The 18516-nt window shown below is 47.2% G+C and overlaps 1 protein-coding gene across 1 annotated transcript in view; it reads left to right on the forward strand.

Annotated features, from left to right (window-relative positions):
* LOC107384477 (phosphatidylinositol 4,5-bisphosphate 3-kinase catalytic subunit alpha isoform) overlaps window positions 1-18516 on the forward strand; it is a 49858-nt gene that overhangs the window by 28294 nt on the left and 3048 nt on the right. The window contains exons 15-20 of the mRNA XM_054736842.2: window positions 2326-2432; window positions 8940-9061; window positions 9254-9332; window positions 9492-9662; window positions 9746-9863; window positions 18288-18439. Of these exons, the coding sequence (XP_054592817.1) occupies window positions 2326-2432; window positions 8940-9061; window positions 9254-9332; window positions 9492-9662; window positions 9746-9863; window positions 18288-18439 (749 nt within the window). The remainder of the gene's footprint in view (window positions 1-2325; window positions 2433-8939; window positions 9062-9253; window positions 9333-9491; window positions 9663-9745; window positions 9864-18287; window positions 18440-18516) is intronic.

Consider the following 18516-nt stretch of genomic DNA (forward strand, 5'->3'; position numbering starts at 1 on the left):
AATCTCAACAACATCTGGACCAATCTGGAGACAGACGCTGCAATATTTGTCCTTTTTTGTGTTTTCTGGCGACAAAACTCTGATATGACCTTTCTGGATATGTCTCGTCTCCGTTCCTTTTTGTAACGTTTAACAGCTCGCTTCAGCACACTCCCAACTTGAGCCTGTCATCAAAATAGAAAAACCAGACTGAGCTCGGAGACAGAGATGGGTTTGTCTCTGATTGACAGTCAGACAGAAAACAACAGCAGTTTCCTCTTTTTATGCAGTTCTGCACAAATATTAGGTATTCTAGGCCAGCTGAGTCCTTTAGCATTAAGGATCCACTCATTATGCCTGTAGACCACACGTGTCGGACCCAAGGCCCGTGGGACAGATGTTGCCCGCGAGATAAATATCAAAAATATATTAAAACTGACCCGCTGGCTGATTTTACCGTAAAGACTTCAACTCCCATGATGCTTTGCGGAATTAGCGTGGAGCCGAAGCGCCCCCTCTTTTGTGTTTTTTCCAGCGCCTGCTGCCGGTGTCTACAGCTCCGCTGTCTCTGACAATCTAAACACTCCTCTCACTCAGCGCAGTTTATTCAGCTGCTTGCCGATGTTGAAGCCCAGAAACGGAGATTCTAGCCGCTCAGTAACGTGTTCACGACTGAAAGAGAAAGTTTTCCAGCTAACTTCCAGAAGGAGCTGATATAACTCCAGCGAGCAGCGACACGCTCAAACCAGCACAACTCTGGTTGTGTTTCCTCCCCGACACACAACAACGTGGTCAAGCTGCTCAGACATGTTCAGCAGCACAAACCTATGTGAGCACCTGTTGTCATCTAATGTTGTCATTATTATGATGAAGATGAACAAAACAACAGGAGTCTCCTCCTCAGCTCAGATCAACCCCAACCCCATTTATAGTAGAACCCACTTCAGATGTGTTCAGAAAAAGGACTGAAGTTGGTCTTCAAATGATAGTTTCATAGCATCCGTCTGTTGAATGACTTTCACTCTGGGCAATATTTACTACCATGATTTAAAGACATGCAGGTGTTCGTTTTCTTGGTGGCGAGTGACTATGTTTATCCCTCCCACTGTCTTTATGGGTGACCCCGCGAAGAAGGCTGACCATTGAGCAGGATGGATGGTTTATCCCTTGAGGTCCACGTGGCAGGGGTGAGGTGGTGCTCACTCCTCACCCCTGCCACGTGGACCCTAGGGATAAACCATCCATCCTGCTCAATGGTCAACCTTCTTCGCGGGGTCACCCATAAAGACAGTGGGAGGGTTAAATTAAAAAAGATTGATTACTGAACAAATTAGCCAAGTAATTAAAGTATCACTAAGAAAACAAAGAAATATTTTTAAGTAACTTAAAGGTGCAATATTTAACAATGACCTCCTGTGGCCAAATTAGGGTACTGCAGCCTATTTTTTAGAACGGTCATTTGGAGACAGGCCTAAAATCAGAGTCTAGCCAGGTTTCTTTAGCAAAGATGGTAAAGCGGCACATTTAAAAGATTTAAGTCCTACACTTGGAGACAAACTGCTGTTTATGATACTGAGAGTAGAAGGAGGCACCGTGGGAAAAACCTTTTAGCAGCCAAGCAGGGAGAGCCAGTTGGCTTTAAGCTGAAGACCAGCTCTTCTAAGTCAGTAAGGGATACAGCCTGAAAGGAATCCAAACACCGCTGGGCATGGTGCCGTAACAGATGGGTCACGAGAAGGTCGAGAGGTCATGGCTCTGGTGCTAGCCACCTTACCCAGGAAAATGATTACAAACATCAGCGGAAGCTGTAAGGGGGACAGAGTCAAAACTATTTAAAACTGAATTCAAGGTATTATACAGAATACGAGGATTCATAGAGTTTAATACAATCATGTCAGAGAAATACTTCATTCTGGAAGCTTCCAGCTCTTTGGTATGAAAACCAGCTTTCTCTCAGAATTTCATTTGAAACCTGCAACTTGTCTTTTTTTCCCATTTTGGCTTTGCTTTTCTGCACGCTGGTCAGATGGCACGAGTGTTTTCAGTTAACCAAGGCTCATTCCTGGGTTTTGGTTTCCTGGTTCTTAAAGGAGCAACAATACCTTCAAAATATTTACGCGCTGAATTCAACTGAATAGAGAGCTCCTCAGTACTTGGTGGCACAGAAGACTCTACCTAAAGTCACAGAGTTGTTTTTCATGTTGATGGCAAAGCTGTGGTTCTCTCACACGACCACCAGATGGTGGGAACAGGCTTCTGTGAGGGGGCACTACTTGTAGATCCTGCAGCATGTGACCTGAGCATGAGGGCTTCAGATGAACTGATGGGCTTGTTCTCTCTTTAAAGGTTCAAATGAAGTTTCTGGTGGAGCAGATGAGAAGACCTGATTACATGGATGCACTACAAAGCTTTACCTCCCCACTGAATCCAGCACATACGCTGGGAAACCTCCGGTAACTCCCCTCACCTCAGCGAGAGTCTGCCCTCTGCAGGAGTGTTTTTATTCCCCTCAGAGGCTTTAAATGTCACTCAACAAGTGTAGGGTTAAGATGCTCTTCTTATATTAATTAAATCATTAAAATTCCTCCAAAAATTTAAATTATTTATTTTATTTTAATTCATTTTATATCTACATAATTATTTTAATCCAGAAATTAAATGTTGCACATTAAAGGGATATTTCATTTGTTTTATACTCTTTAAAATAACAGTTAAAGAGAATAAACAGGCAGCATGGTTCAGTTTAGTTCTGACCTGACAGTTGGGCCTAAAGCTAGTCAATGTCGTCGTCGTCTTCCTCCGCTTATCCGGGTCCGGGTCGCGGGGGGCAGCATCCCAACTAGGGAGCTCCAGACCGTCCTCTCCCCGGCCACCTCCACCAGCTCCTCCTGCAGGACCCCAAGGCGTTCCCGGACCAGATTGGAGATGTAACCTCTCCAACGTGTCCTGGGTCGACCCGGGGGCCTCCTGCCGGCAGGACATGCCCGAAACACCTCCCCAGGGAGGCGTCCAGGAGGCATCCTGACCAGATGCCCAAACCACCTCAACTGACTCCTTTCGATCCGGAGGAGCAGCGGTTCTACTCCGAGTCCCTCCCGAATGTCCGAGCTCCTCACCCTATCTCTAAGGCTGAGCCCGGCCACCCTACGGAGGAAACTCATTTCGGCCGCTTGTATCCGCGATCTCGTTCTTTCGGTCATTACCCAAAGCTCATGACCATAGGTGAGGATTGGGACGTAGATCGACCGGTAAATCGAGAGCCTGGCTTTCTGGCTCAGCTCCCTCTTCCCCATGACAGATCGGCTCAGCGTCCGCATCACTGCAGACGCCGAACCAATCCGCCTGTCGATCTCCCGATCCCTCCTACCCTCACTCGTGAACAAGACCCTAAGATACTTAAACTCCTCCACTTGAGGTAGGACCTCTCCCCCGACCCGGAGTTGGCAAGCCACCCTTTTCCGGTCGAGAACCATGGTCTCAGATTTGGAGGTGCTGATCCTCATTCCAGCCGCTTCACACTCGGCCGCGAACCTACCCAGCAAGAGCTGAAGGTCAGAGCTGGATGAAGCTAGGAGGACCACATCATCCGCAAAAAGCAGAGACGAGATTCTCCTGCCACCAAACTCGACACACTCCACACCACGGCTGCGCCTAGAAATCCTGTCCATAAAGGTAATGAACAGAATCGGTGACAAAGGGCAGCCCTGGTGGAGTCCAACCCTCACCGGGAACAGGTCCGACTTACTACCGGCTATGCGGACCAAACTCACGCCAGTGTTTCCCCTAGGAATTTTTCCAGCTGTGGGGGGTATTGGGGGGGGGGGTATTATGACAAGTCTCTAAATAAAGTAAAATTTTCTAGTGCAGAGAGGAGACAACCCATAGAACCACTGATTTGGTCTCATTTCAGAGAAAAATAGAACAGGTTAGATGCACCTAATAAATAAAATTACTAACAAACTCAGGAATCTGTTTCTTTGCTTCATTGTTCTGGTGCTGAGAATATCACTAATGCGGATCAAAGGAGATACACAGATGAATGCACCTCTTATTTATTATTTGGAGACTACATTTACTGCAGCTGGCAGAGACAGATATTATTTCTATTGATACACAGATTTACAGAATCATTTTAAATGTTAATAGGGGAAGACTGCAGGAGGGAGCGGTAAAATACAGGGGGTCCCCAGCAAAAACAAGAAACTTTACGAGTCTGATGATACCCGCTGGTTTTCCATCAGGCAGTCACGGGGCAGCTCCAACGACCCAGTGGCTGGGTCAATGTTATCGAGCTCAGTCCGGCTCGGCCGTGAACGAGCCGAGGCGACGTCTTGCTCTGCTCTAACACCCGGCTTACACTGTGTGACTTTTTTGAGCCGATTTTCCGGTCGTGCGAGAATCCACGACATCGGGGCGAGTTTTGCGCCGAGCGTCGTGTAGTGTACAGGGGGTTACAAGAGGTGATTAACACCATGTGACCAGCTACCGATCAGCATTCGTGAGCTCGCACAAACTTCTGGCGTGTTTAATATTTCGCTCGTCCCTCGTGAGGGTATCGCACTGTTGAAGCGGTGCTGCGAGCAGCTGCGACCCAAAAAGTATCAGAACCGCTCACGGTGCATGTGCAATCCTGCATCAACACCGCTCCCCGCTATTTCCCTAATAACACACGTTGTTCGTTTTTGTTTCTACACGTTTTTTTTTACTCACAAAGATTGTCAAGAAAGCGTGTTTGTCGTGTTCATGTCAAATTAAACTGATCACAAAACACAGATTTACTTTCTTTATTTCGTTTTCCTCATCCAACCCCCATAAATCCCTGTGTGTCCTCCTGCAGCACTCCCGAAGGACAACAGGCAAAACAAGACAAAAAAGTCTGACGTGTTGAGTAAAAACTGCTATTTTTAGCAAATTTTTAGGGCCGACGTGTTGCTACCAGACGTACAGTGTGAGCAGTCAGATCGCATCCGAGAACTGGGTCGTACAGTGTGAGCACATGACTCGTGAGGTCTGCCCTGCGAGGAAGTCGTACAGTTTGAGCTGAAGCTGAGTGCTACGAAGAAGAGTTGTTATTTTCCCGCTTCAGAAGAAGCGTCCAACGTGTTTTTACGCTTTCTCTGAGACATGTCACGTCGCTAACACGCCAATAGTGCAGCGTAGCCTGCTGGAGGTTTTAAGGGTTCAGAAGAAACACCCGACCTCTCAGGCTGCTCAAACATCGATCTTAAGTTGTCGCTGTTGCGCTCACGCCGTAATACAGTATTAGATGCGGTTAAAGTCAGACATGAATAAATAAATACATTTTACATGAATAAGTGATGCTTAGCCTGATGGGAGGAGAACCTGGCCTAATAAGCACTGGAGGAAACCCTGTCAAGATTGTCAACACTCGTTTATCTTAATGCCATTGAAACATGTAAACCAAAAAGCATTATATCCACTGCTACCTTTCTAATTTTAAACTCAGTAACTTATGCTGTAACTCCACCCTGCCCTGCCTGCTCCTTGCTGCCGCCGGCTGTGATCACAAGCGACAACATAGTAGTTCCCGCTGCTTCTTCGGGAAACAGCGCAAACAAAAAATAAACTTGGGATCTTGTAGGTGTGGCGGTGGGATTTCAGCCGTGGCGGGCCGCCACGGCTACGCTTATGTAAGGGAAACCCTGCACGCTCCTCTGGTAAAGGGACTGGATGGCCCTTAACAGAAAGCCACCCACCCCATACTCCTGGAGCGTCCCCCACAGGGTGCCCCTGAGGACACAGTCATAAGCCTTCTTCAAATCCACAAAACACATGTGGATTGGTTGGGCAAACTCCCATGCCCCCTCCATCACCCTTGCAAGGGTATAGAGCTGGTCCACAGTTCCACGGCCAGAACGAAAACCACATTGCTCCTCCTCAATCTGAGATTCAACTATCGATCACACCCTCCTCTCCAGTACTTTGGAGTAGACCTTTCCAGGGAGGCTGAGGAGTGTGATCCTTCTATAGTTGGAACACACCCTCAGGTCACCCTTCTTGAAGATGGGGACCACCAACCCGGTCTGCCACTCAACAGGAACTGCCCCCGATGACCACGCAATGTTGCAGAGACGTGTCAACCATGACAGCCCTACAACGTCCATAGCCTTGAGATACCCAGGACGACTCTCATCCGCCCCCGGGGCTCCGCTGCTGTATAGTTGTTTGACTACCTCAGCAACTTCTGCCCCCGAGATTGGACAGTCCATTCCCAGGTCTCCCGGCTCTGGTTCCTCCTCGGAATGCGCGTAGGTGGCATTGAAGAGGTCCTCAAAGTATTCCTTCCACCGTCCGACTATAGCCCCAGTTGACGTCAGCAGCTCTCCATCCCCACTGTAAACATTGTGAGCGAGTTGCTGCCTTCCTCTCCTGAGGCGCCGGACAGTTTGCCAGAACCTCTTTGGAGCTGATCGATAGTCTTTCTCCATGGCCTCACCAAACTCCTCCCACGCCCGAGATTTTGCCTCGGCAACTGCCACTGCTGCACCCCGCTTGGCTATCCGGTACCTGTCTGCTGCCTCCGGAGACCCACAGACCAGCCACACCCTGTAGGCCTCCTTCTTCAGCCTAACGGCTCTCCGAACCTCTGGTGTCCACCAGCAGGTACGGGGGTTTTCTCCACGACTGGCACCGGCCACCTTGCGACCACAGCTAGCAACAGCTGCCTCGACAATCGCAGAGTGGAACAAGGTCCACTCGGAGTCAATGTCCCCCACTGCTCTCAGGACGTGGTCAAAGCTCTGCCGGAGGTGGGAGTTGAAGACCGTCTTGACAGGTTCTTCTGCCAGGCTTTCCCAGCAGACCCTCACTATGCATTTGGGTCTGCCAGGTCTACGCAGCATCTTCCGCTGCCATCTGATCCAACTCACCACCAGGTGATGATCAGTTGACAGCTCCGCTCCTCTCTTCACTCGGGTGTCCAAAACATACGGCCGCAGGTCAGATGATACAACTACAAAGTCTATCATCGACCTGCAACTTCGGCTGCCCTGGTACCAAGTGTACCGATGGACATACTTATGTTCGAACATGGGGTTCGTTATGGCCAAACTGCAGCTTGCACAGAAGTCCAATAACGAAACACCACTCGAGTTCACATCAGGCAGGCCGTTCCTCCCAATCACACCCCTCCAGGTCATGCTGTCATTGCCCACGTGAGCATTGAAGTCCCCCAGCAGGATAATGGAGTCCCCCGATGGAGCACTATCTAGCACTTGCCCCAGGGACTCCAGAAAGGGTGGGTACTCTGATCTGATATTTGGCCCATAAGCACAAACAACAGTCAGGACCCGTTCCCCGACCCGAAGGCGCAGGGAAGCTACCCTCTCGTCCCCCGGGGTAAACTCCAACACACAGGCAGAGAGTCTCGGGGCTATCAAAAAGCCAACCCCCGCCCTCCGCCTCTCACCCGGAGCAACTCCAGTAAAGGAGAGTGTCCAACCCCTCTCAAGGACTTGGGTTCCAGAGCCAATGCTATGTGTCGAGGTGAGTCCGACTATATCTAGCCGGTACCGCTCAACCTCTGCCACTAGCTCCTGCTCCTTCCCCGCCAGTGAGGTGACGTTCCATGTCCCCAACACCAGTTTTCTTGTCCGGGGATCTGACTGCCAAGGCTCCCGCCTTGGTCTGCCACCCGATCCACACTGCACCGGACCCTTCATGTTCCTCCTGCGGGTGGTGGGTCCACAGTTGGATGAGCCCATGTATCCGGTTTGGGCTGGGCCCGGCCGGGCCCCATGGGCGAAAGCCCGGCCACCAGGCGCTCACTCACAGGCCCCAACCCCAGGCCTGGCTCCAGAGTGGGACCCCGGTAACCCTCCGGGCCGGGTACTCCGACTCCTTGATAGTTTATCCATGAAAGATCCTCTGAACCGTTCTTTGTCTCGCCCTTCACCTAAGACCAATTTGTCATGGGAGACCCTACCAGGGGCACAAAGTGCCCCAGACAACATAGCTCCTAGGATCATTAGGGCACTCAAACTCCTCCACCACGATAAGGTGACGGTTCAAGGTCTTAAAGCTAAAAAAAAAATTTATTAGGGATGCCCTGATCAGCAGTTTAGGCTTCCGATTCTGATCTTTTCCGAGCAGGACGTTGCTCATTTATTTACTGATGTGGAACTTTCTGGGAGGGCTCTGCAAACTTCCTGCAGTTTTTTGCATTAATTGATTGTTTACTGCAGGGATCGACTGTGAGCGCTGCTTATGCTGGCTCTGTCTCCACGGAAACCCGGTTCTGCCTCCAGAATTAATCTCCGGAGAGAGAACGGAGATATAAACCATATCTACCCTTCTTGAACATGTTAGATATCCGCTCTCTCCCCAATAAAATGGACGAGCTCTCAGCGCTGACCCGGCTGCTGCAGGACTACTGACAGCCTGATGTTTTTTACGTAGACGTGGATGAACAAGCTCATAGCAGACTCTGACGTTTCCCTGGAAGGATTTAAACTCGCGCTAACCGACAAGAGAGTGAAACAATTCGCTAAGTGTCCCAGACATCTTGAGAAATGTAAATCATCGCTTGATTTGTCATCCGTTTGGTTGACTTCTTTTGGAAAACCCAACCTTAAACAGTGCAAGACTATCACACAGGAAAAGGAGCCCTCTACAGGAGTTTTTCCCCAGTAGGTAGCGTATGCTAACATGCTCGTAGTCTATTTTAGGAGATTGATCTCCGATCACTGAAAAATATGAAAGAATTGGCCCGATTCAGGATTAGAAAATCCCTAATATAGTATATAATATATTATATATTTGCTTTTGTTTTTACTTGACAAGCTTCTTTAAAAAAAGATGGTCATACTGAGAAGAGGAATGAAAATTAAAAAATGTTCCCAGTGCCTTTCAGGGCTTCAGGACCCTACAGTTAGCCAGCTCACAGGAACCAATTAAAATTCTGCCGTCTCCAAGTAAACGCATCCATGTTTTTTTCCCAGACTGGAGGAATGCAGGATGATGTCATCTGCAAAGAGACCTCTCTGGCTGAACTGGGAAAACCCAGATATGATGTCAGAGCTGCTTTTTCAGAATAATGAAATCATCTTCAAGAATGGAGATGGTGAGTTCTGTGCAGCTGCATCTTTCTTGCAGAATTTAGATTGGTGTGATTTGAATCACACAGAAGTTTGTTTTTGCCTCTCAGTCTGAGGTCAGCCTGACTTTGACGGCTCTGCCCTCCCAAAATCAACATGAGGTTGATCAAAGCAGCCAAGCAGCTAATTTTCAGTTATCCACCTTCTTCCATTTGCAGATCTGAGGCAGGACATGCTGACGCTGCAGATCATTAGGATAATGGAAAACATCTGGCAGAACCAAGGCCTTGATCTCAGGTAGGCTCTTCTCTTCCTCTCGACAGCGGGGGGTGCAGGTCCACTTTAGCAGACACCAGATTATTCAGATTCAGATCAGCTGTGCGCTCTATGTCAGCTTATTTTATTTCCATGTCCATCACCGCGGCCCTGTTTCAGTTTCTCTTCTCTCTCCTCCAGGATGCTGCCATATGGTTGTCTGTCTATCGGTGACTGTGTTGGTTTAATCGAGGTGGTGAGGAACTCTCACACAATTATGCAGATCCAGTGCAAAGGTGGCCTGAAGGGGGCGTTGCAGTTCAACAGCCACGCTCTGCACCAGTGGCTCAAGGATAAGAACAAGGGGGAGATGTGAGTGGCATCAAACATGGATTCCTACAGAGCCCAGCAGCCGTGAGCCCCCTTAGCTGAGCTGTAGTGTTGTTGTTTGATAGGTACGACCAAGCCATAGATCTGTTCACGCGCTCATGTGCTGGCTACTGCGTGGCCACGTTCATCCTGGGCATCGGAGACAGACACAACAGCAACATCATGGTCAAAGACGATGGACAGGTAACTGTGGATTTTCATTTTTGAGTAGCAACAGTCATTAAAACTGTTATTGTTGAGGCTGTCTGGATCCTCTCCAGCTAGTGGACCTTAATTTCCTGGTTCTTCACTTCCAGGGGGGAAGTCTGGTAACACTCGGTTCCTGATACACTTCCACAAATGACCATTATTCAGTAGGTTGGTTTTAAATTGGTGTATGTAGAAAAGGCATAGAAAATGGTACAAACAAGTCAATGTGACCCCCTGAAACCATCCCTCATGGTCATCAGTCAAAAGGGCCTCGAATGCTCTTGGCCCTCCCCTTTTGGTGACACAATACATCTCTATTGGATCAGTACATTGAAATGTGTCAAGATCCGTGTGTGTCACAAATATCCTAAATGAACGAGATGTGAGAATCGTGGGTGTTGCTGCATCTAGTCTGATTGGGTAAGAACAAACACTCCAGTGTTGTGGTGTGAAATATTAATTTAAGATTTAAATTAATATCAAAGTTTATTTATTAAACAGAAGATTCAGTAAGATTCTTTTCATTCGTCGTCGTCGTCGTCGTCTTCCTCCGCTTATCCGGGTCCGGGTCGCGGGGGCAGCATCCCAATTAGGGAGCTCCAGACCGTCCTCTCCCCGGCCTTGTCCACCAGCTCCTCCGGCAGGACCCCAAGGCGTTCCCGGACCAGATTGGAGATGTAACCTCTCCAACGTGTCCTGGGTCGACCGGGGGGCCTCCTGCCGGCAGGACATGCCCGAAACACCTCCCCAGGGAGGCGTCCAGGAGGCATCCTGACCAGATGCCCAAACCACCTCAACTGACTCCTTTCGATCCGGAGGAGCAGCGGTTCTACTCCGAGTCCCTCCCGAATGTCCGAGCTCCTCACCCTATCTCTAAGGCTGAGCCCGGCCACCCTACGGAGGAGACTCATTTCGGCCGCTTGTATCCGCGATCTCGTTCTTTCGGTCATTACCCAAAGCTCATGACCATAGGTGAGGATTGGGACGTAGATCGACCGGTAAATCGAGAGCCTGGCTTTCTGGCTCAGCTCCCTCTTCACCACGACAGATCGGCTCAGCGTCCGCATCACTGCAGACGCCGAACCGATCCGCCTGTCGATCTCCCGATCCCTCCTACCCTCACTCTTTTCATTCGATAAACTGGAAATGCAACCCTTTTCTGTGTTCCGTTTCAATAATGAGGCAAGTTTAAAAATGAAGACATTTATTTACTAACAAATTTAAACTGAAAAATTTGAAGCAACAATCATAAAATGACAATTCATAAATGGCTATTTTGATGACAATCCTTAACAGCTTCGATATTACTTGTTTAAAAGCAAACCCGTGTTGGATGGAGCTAAAAATGAGAATGATGAGTTTTGGATGCGTGGATGCAGTTCTGAGAAGGTTTCTTTCAGAGGGAATGGAAGGTGTTCTGGATGAAATGATGTTTTGCGGATAACTGAGTTATTTTTTAGAGAAAACGGCATCAAACGCATTCTATCGTGTTCTACCTCACCCAAATAGGGCCCCCTTTGTGGATCCGGACATCAGGAGGATGGTTTCATCCAAGGTGGCACTTCGGCTGGTAGGGTAGACGCAAGTGCCGATGGTCCGGTCCAGAGATGTCCTGGGTTCACGGCTGTACGAAGCGTTTGGCAGATGCACGTTCTCGTATTTAAATTAACTTCAGACATCAATGACTCTGGGAGAGTCTTGCGTTAGCTGGTTTATGGTTCGTTTGTTCTTTAGCCATTCTCGTCGGCGTGACGGAACAGCTTGCAGAGGGTCAAGGAGACGGCCGCTCTCCTTTCCTTGTGGTGTCGGTTGAAGAACTGGACGTGAAATCTGTGATGGTTAGTTTTACCAAACACTCTCAGAACCCCTCCCACTCTCTCCAGAAGAAAGCTTGGTCATGCGTCAAAAAAACATGTGATGCAGTTATTGTTTATCTGAACTCTGTTGGCTGACAGTGAAGGTCTTCTTTGCTGAACACATCTTTATAAACATTGTAATTAATCATTATTATAATACCCAAAGCATAATAATCCATTTCATGTAATTAAAATACCTTTATATCTGAACCAAGTGATCATGTATTAATCATTATTTAAAACAGTAACAAAATCATAAGTTTATTAATTATTATTTAATTATTATCATCGTGGCTTGAAGTGTCCTTCTTCTGGGACGGAACAGCAGATGATGTTATTATCTTGGCTAGACTTCGTGGCTCCTTGGGTTTAATCTGTGGATTCAAAGTACTGTTTGACCCCAGCTTGACCCAGTTGGGCAAATGTGACCTTTGGCACAAATCAGAGAACCTTCATGCCGTTACACCAGCATACTTTGTGTACAGATAAATAATGGAGGCGTGATCTAAGTCATGTAGAGATTAGAAAAGTTATCCAACAGACCCCCTGAAGAGATGCTTTAAAGGTACTTCTCCTATAAGACCTGCCAGATAATTTGTCAAGCTGGAGCTGCCCGCCTTGGGACGAAGCTTCGCCCCTGCCAAAGTGACCAAGGCCACTCCAAACCCTAACCTAAAGAAACACTGTTGAAGTGAAGCCCCTCCCCCCATCCATTTTCATGACATCTCCCAATCGTAGTTTGAAAATTAGCCTAATATTTGAGTGAGTGTTCGTAGGATTAGTAACAGAAGCAAACACTGAGCTGGCGTGTGCCTAATTTCAGCATTATAGTTGTCATCAAGTAACCCATTCAATCAGTATTTCAGCTCAACTCCAAAAACAGTCCCCCCAAAACCTCTGATTTAAACCACAACACACTAAGAGACTACAGTGATCCTTCGCTACTTCGCGGTTCGTTTATTGCGGATTCACGACTTTGCAGATTTTTTCTTTGGCGCCTTATTCAAGGGAAATTCGCCGATTTGCGGCTTTTTTCACCGATTCGCGGCATTTTTCTATGCGAAATATCAAGAAATTCCTGCTTTTTTTTCATCAGTTTCATCATAAAATGCATTTTTGTAATAAAACGATAAAAAACCAAGTAAATTTTTTTTCTTGAGTTTTACCCACAAAAAGAGAATGTGATCATACGATAATTCAATATAGTACTGTACTGTAAATATGGTGTCCCTACTTTGCGGATTTTCACCTATCGCGGCCAGGTCTGGAACGCATCTACCGCGATAAACGAGGGATCACTGTACATTCTCTAGCAGCATGGTGGCACAGTTGTTAGCACTGTTGCCTCGCAGCAAGAAGGTTGCAGGTTCGAAACCCGGCATGTTCTCCACCTGCATGCGTGGGTTTCCTCCGGGTACCCCGGTTTCCCCCACAGATCACAACATGCCCTGTAGGTTAACAACTGTACGTCGCTTTGGATAAAAGCGTCTGCCAAAATAAACAAACATAATTTCAAGTTCTAAATCAATTCTAAATCATCAGTCGTTACCTCCCAAAAGTATCCGTTTTCTCTTGTTTCTTAATGAAATATTACTCATACACTCCTTGATTAAACCATCCTCAAATATGAGGAGTTATCAACCCATAAACTAATCACTTTCATTGTTCACTATATTAAAAATACCAACACATTATTATTACTTTTCGCATGTATTCCTCCATCATGATTCAAAATCTAATGTTTAAATCCTGCACACCTGCAAACTTGTCGCTCTTCAGCAAAAATCACGCTGCAGACGCTGAGGCAGAGCGGCACTCATGGTGAGTATCAGTGCTGTTGCTACAACTTCTCGCAGCGGTTTTGAGCTTAAAGTTTATCAAATAGAACAAAATCACCACTAAATAACAGTTTTCTGTCAAGGACTTTACAGGGTATCTGCAGGTCCTTAAAAAGTCTTAAATTAGCTTTTCCAAATTTAAGGCCTTAAAAATCCTTAAAAATGACAAATAATCCTTAAATAGTTTCCAAAAGTCTTAAATTACCAAAGACCCAATAAACAAGATTCTTTTATTTCTATAAAATTTTCATGAATTTCTAGTTAGTGTTCAGCATTTTTTGTGTACGGTATTGGCGTAAGCGGAACCGTACACGTTCGGTTGGTTGTGAAAGGGGGCTATTTTTAGATGAGCACATTAAGCTAGTGGGAGTTTGCGCCGTGGGGAAGTGCAACATTAATGGTAACTGGATGGCTAATCCCATGTTCACGACGAGGTTAGCACCGGTTCCAGGCAATAGCTGCAAATTATAGCTTAAATTTAATTTTAAAAAAAGCTTAAATTTGGTCCAAGTGGCCTTAAAAAAGGTCTTAAAAAGTCTTAAATTTGGCTCCCTTAAACCTGCAGATACCCTGCTTTAGCAGATTTACCTTTACAGATTTTTGCCCGAGGCTGATCGTGTTTTGTTTATTTTTTTGTTTTGGAGTTTAGTTCGAAGTAAACAATGCTAGTAATATTAGTAACACAAATACTATTTCTGGTTGTGGTTGTCACCTTTTTCACACCCTCTGAGTTTGCAGGTATGGTCCTGAAAACCTTAAAAATAAATAATCTAATAGTGAATCAACCATCAACTCAAATAGTCAAAGGGTGCCACATTTTATTTTTGTTGATTTCCAGAAGACTTTACCTCATGCCATGACAACCCGTTGACATTTAATGAAGACACCATGCATGGATTTCCCTTCAGTTTGGCCGTTTAAAATGGCCGGTTAAGTAGCCGACCACACACATTAGCCAGCATTTTGTATCACAGGAATCATCACTTGGTCTTTCCTACCACCTGAAGACAAATAAACAACAAAATAAAACATGCAAACAGACCATAGACAAACAGACATAAAGAAGACCACCAATGGACAACAGAAAACACACACTCACACACACACACACATGCATTCTCACCCTTCCAAATTCCCTGGCCTCTTGAGCCTGTTGATAATGTGCTCCTCTGGCAGAAGACCGCCCGCAGAGGCAGCCCTCCGCTAAGCCCTACTTGTCCATCTGTGAAGTGGAGTTAAAGCAAACGGGATGCAACCGCACCCACACAAAGAAACCATAGTGATGGTATTGATCATGGATGTTGCTGTGGGGCTCACGGCTACTATGGCGGCTGTCTCCATGCCACCCAACATTAATCAGCTCATAATTCTTATCTGTGGTCTCTAGTGTCCTCTCCTATATCCCTTAGGTGCTTTCTGATTTCTCTAAGGGGAGAAATTACGACATGTCTCTAAATAAAGTAAAATTTTTCTAGTGCAGATTGGAGACAATTCATAGAAGCACTGATTTGATCTCATTTCAGAGAAAAATAGAACAGGTTAGATGCACCTAATGAATAAAATTACTAACAAACTCAGGATTCTTTCTTTGCTTCACTGTTGTGGTGCTGAGAATATCACTAATGTGGATCAAAGGAGATACACAGATGAATGCACCTCTTATTTATTATTTGGAGACTACATTTACTGCAGCTGGCAGAGACAGAGATTTTTCCTATTGATACACGGAGTTTACAGAATCATTTTAAATGTTAATAGGGGGAGACTGCAGGAGGGAGCGGTAAAATACAGGGGGTCCCCAGCAGAAACAAGAAACTTCGAGTCTGATGAAGCCCGCTGGTTTTCCATCAGGCAGTCACGGGGCAGCTCCAACGACCCAGTGGCTGTGCTGGGTCAGTTATCGAGCCCAGTCCGGTACCGGCTCGGCCGTGAACGAGCCGAGGCGACGTCGTGCTCTGCTTAAGAAGAAGCGTTATTTTCCTGCTTCAGAAGAAGCGTCCAACGTGTTTTTACGCTTTCTCCGAGACATGTCACGTCGCTAAGTTGTTAGCACCGCGCGCTAACATGTCAATAGTGCAGCGTAGCCTGCTGGAGGTTTTAAGGGTTCAGATGAAACACCCGACCTCTCTCGCTGCTCACACATCGATCTTAAGTTGTCGCTGTTGCGCTCACGCCGTAATACAGTATTAGATGCGGTTAAAGTCAGACATGAGAAACAAAATTTTACATGAATAAGTGATGCTTAGCCTGGCGGGGGGAGGAAAATCTGGCCTAATAAGCACTGGAGGAAACCCTGTCAAGATCGTCAACACTCGTTTATCTTAACGCTATTGAAACATGTAAACCACAAAGCATTATATCCACTGCTACCTTTCTCATTTTAAACTCAGTAACTTATGCTGTAACTTCACCCTGCTCTCCCTGCTCCTTTCTTCTTGCTGCTGCCGGCTGTGATCACAAGCGACAACATAGTAGTTCCCGCTGCTTATTCGGGAAACAGCGCAAAAAAAATAAAATAAATAAAACTTGGGATCTTGTAGGCGTGGTGGTAAGATTTCAGCCGTGGCGGCCCGCCACGGCTACGTCTATGTAAGGGAAACCCTGGAAGAATCAGCGTGTTTCTAGCGTTCTTTCACAAACCGTTGTTGAATCGTGAGCAGCAGAAGCTTTTCCAGTTCGCGCATTGCTTTTTTCACACTCCTAAACCTTCCTGGTAAAGTCTATTCAGGGGTTCTGGAGAGGAGGGTCCATTGGATGTATTGTTGAACCTCAGATTCAGGAGAAGCAATGTGGTTTTCGTCCTGGCCGTGGAACACTGGACCAGCTCTATACCCTTAGGGGGGTCCTGGAGGGTGCGTGGGAATTTGCCCAACCAGTCTACATGTGTTTTGTGGATTTGGAGAAGGCATTTGACCGCGTCCCTAGGGGGCCCCTGTGGGGGGTACTCCGGGAGTATGGGGTACCAGGCCCTCTGATACGGGCTGTTAGGTCCCTGTATGACCGGTGTCAGAGCTTGGTCCGCATTGTCGGCAGTAAGTCGGGCTCGTTCCCAGTTAGAATTGGACTCCGCCAAGGCTGCCCTTTGTCACCGATTCTGTTCATAACCTTTATGGACAGGATTTCTAGGTGTAGCCAAGGTGTGGAGGGCATCTGTTTTGGTGGACTGAGGATCAGGTCTCTGCTTTTTGCAGATGATGTTGTCCTGTTGGCTTCATCAGAACGTGATCTTCAGCTTTCGCTGGAGCGGTTCGCAGCCGAGTGTGAAGCAGCTGGGATGAGAATCAGCTCCTCTAAATCTGAGACCATGGTCTTGATTCAGAAAAGGGTAGAATGCCTTCTCCGGGTCAGGGATGAGGTCCTGCCCCAAGTGGAGGAGTTTAAGAATCTCGAGGTCTTGTTCACGAGTGAGGGAAAACTGGAGCGTGAGATCGATAGGCGGATTGGTGCTGCATCTGCAGTGATGCGGGCGTTGTACCGGTCTGTCGTGGTGAAGAGAGAGCTGAGTCAGAAGGTGAAGCTCTTGATTTACCGGTCGATCTGCGCTCCTACCCTCACCTATGGTCACGAGCTTTGGGTAATGACCGAAAGAACGAGATCACGGATACAAGCGGCCGAAATGAGTTTTCTCCGAAGAGTGGCTGGGCTCTCCCTTAGAGATAGGGTGAGAAGCTCGGTTGTTAGGGAGGGGCGCGGAGTAGACCCGCTGCTCCTCCACATCGAGAGGAGCCAGTTGAGGTGGCTCGGGCATCTGGTCAGGATGTCTCCTGGACGCCTCCCTGGTGAGGTTTTCCGGGCACGTCCAACCGGGAGGAGACCTAAAGGGAGACCCAGGACACGGTGGAGGGACTACGTCTCTCACCTGGCCAGGGAACACCTTGGGTTTCCCCCGGAGGAGTTGGCCCAAGTGGCTGGGGAGAGGGAAGTCTGGGCCTCTCGCCTTAGGCTACTGCCCCCGCAACCCGACTCCGGATAAGCGGATGAAAATGGATGCATGGCTTTGCTTTTTTCACTGCAGCGGCCCAAAATGATCTCCTAATTCATGGATTTTCTGCTTCCGGATCACAGGACGTGTGACATAGGCAGATGAAGATCAGCTTCAAAGACGTGATGTTAATTCTAATGGCGTGGGGGTTCGTTCCGACGCCCACCTCCACCAGCGAGCGGTTCGATCTAAATGACCACTTTTGTCATCAATGGCAGTGAATGAGTTAATGAAAAAAGACAGGTGCCCCCACCCACACATCCATCAGCTACTAATAAACAATACGTACTTGATTGTCAAATATACACATATGCAGCGTGTGTTTAAGTTCTGAGCAACTAGCTTTTCCACATATCAGTTTCTGTAGTTATATACTCTCCAGCCTTACCTTTATGACCACGCTCAGCTGTACTACCGATGATCCTGAGACCCGCAGTCCACTTTTAGCTACCTTCTGCAGTGATATTTGTGCTGGATTGGGTGGAATCCCAGTCCCAATGCAAGACCCTGTGTTACATAATAAAAAGACCTTCAGTATCTCCAAATGTTCAACTGTATTTGGATGGAAAACTTAAAAAGATCACAGTAGGTGGTGCAGTGGTTTAATTAGAAAAGCTGCGCAGCAGCGTGATGTATTTCTGTCCGTTTTCCAGCTCAGTAAGTTGTCGTGGTGATAGTTGTCTTTCTTAGGTGATCAAGTAGCTCTAGACCACAGCTGACCGTTTCCTCTTCCCGCTCACAGCTGTTCCACATAGACTTCGGCCATTTCCTCGACCACAAGAAGAAGAAGTTTGGCTACAAGAGAGAGCGCGTACCATTTGTGCTCACACAAGATTTCTTGATCGTCATCAGTAAAGGAACACAAGAGTGCACAAAGACCAGAGAGTTTGAAAGGTAACAGCAACACAGACCTTATTGGGTTTGTCCTTTCTGCATCTTTGGGAACTTTCAGTATTTCTTCTCTATTTGAA

This window comes from Nothobranchius furzeri, chromosome 11, assembly GCF_043380555.1.
Source record: "Nothobranchius furzeri strain GRZ-AD chromosome 11, NfurGRZ-RIMD1, whole genome shotgun sequence".
Taxonomy (NCBI): Eukaryota; Metazoa; Chordata; class Actinopteri; order Cyprinodontiformes; family Nothobranchiidae; genus Nothobranchius; species Nothobranchius furzeri.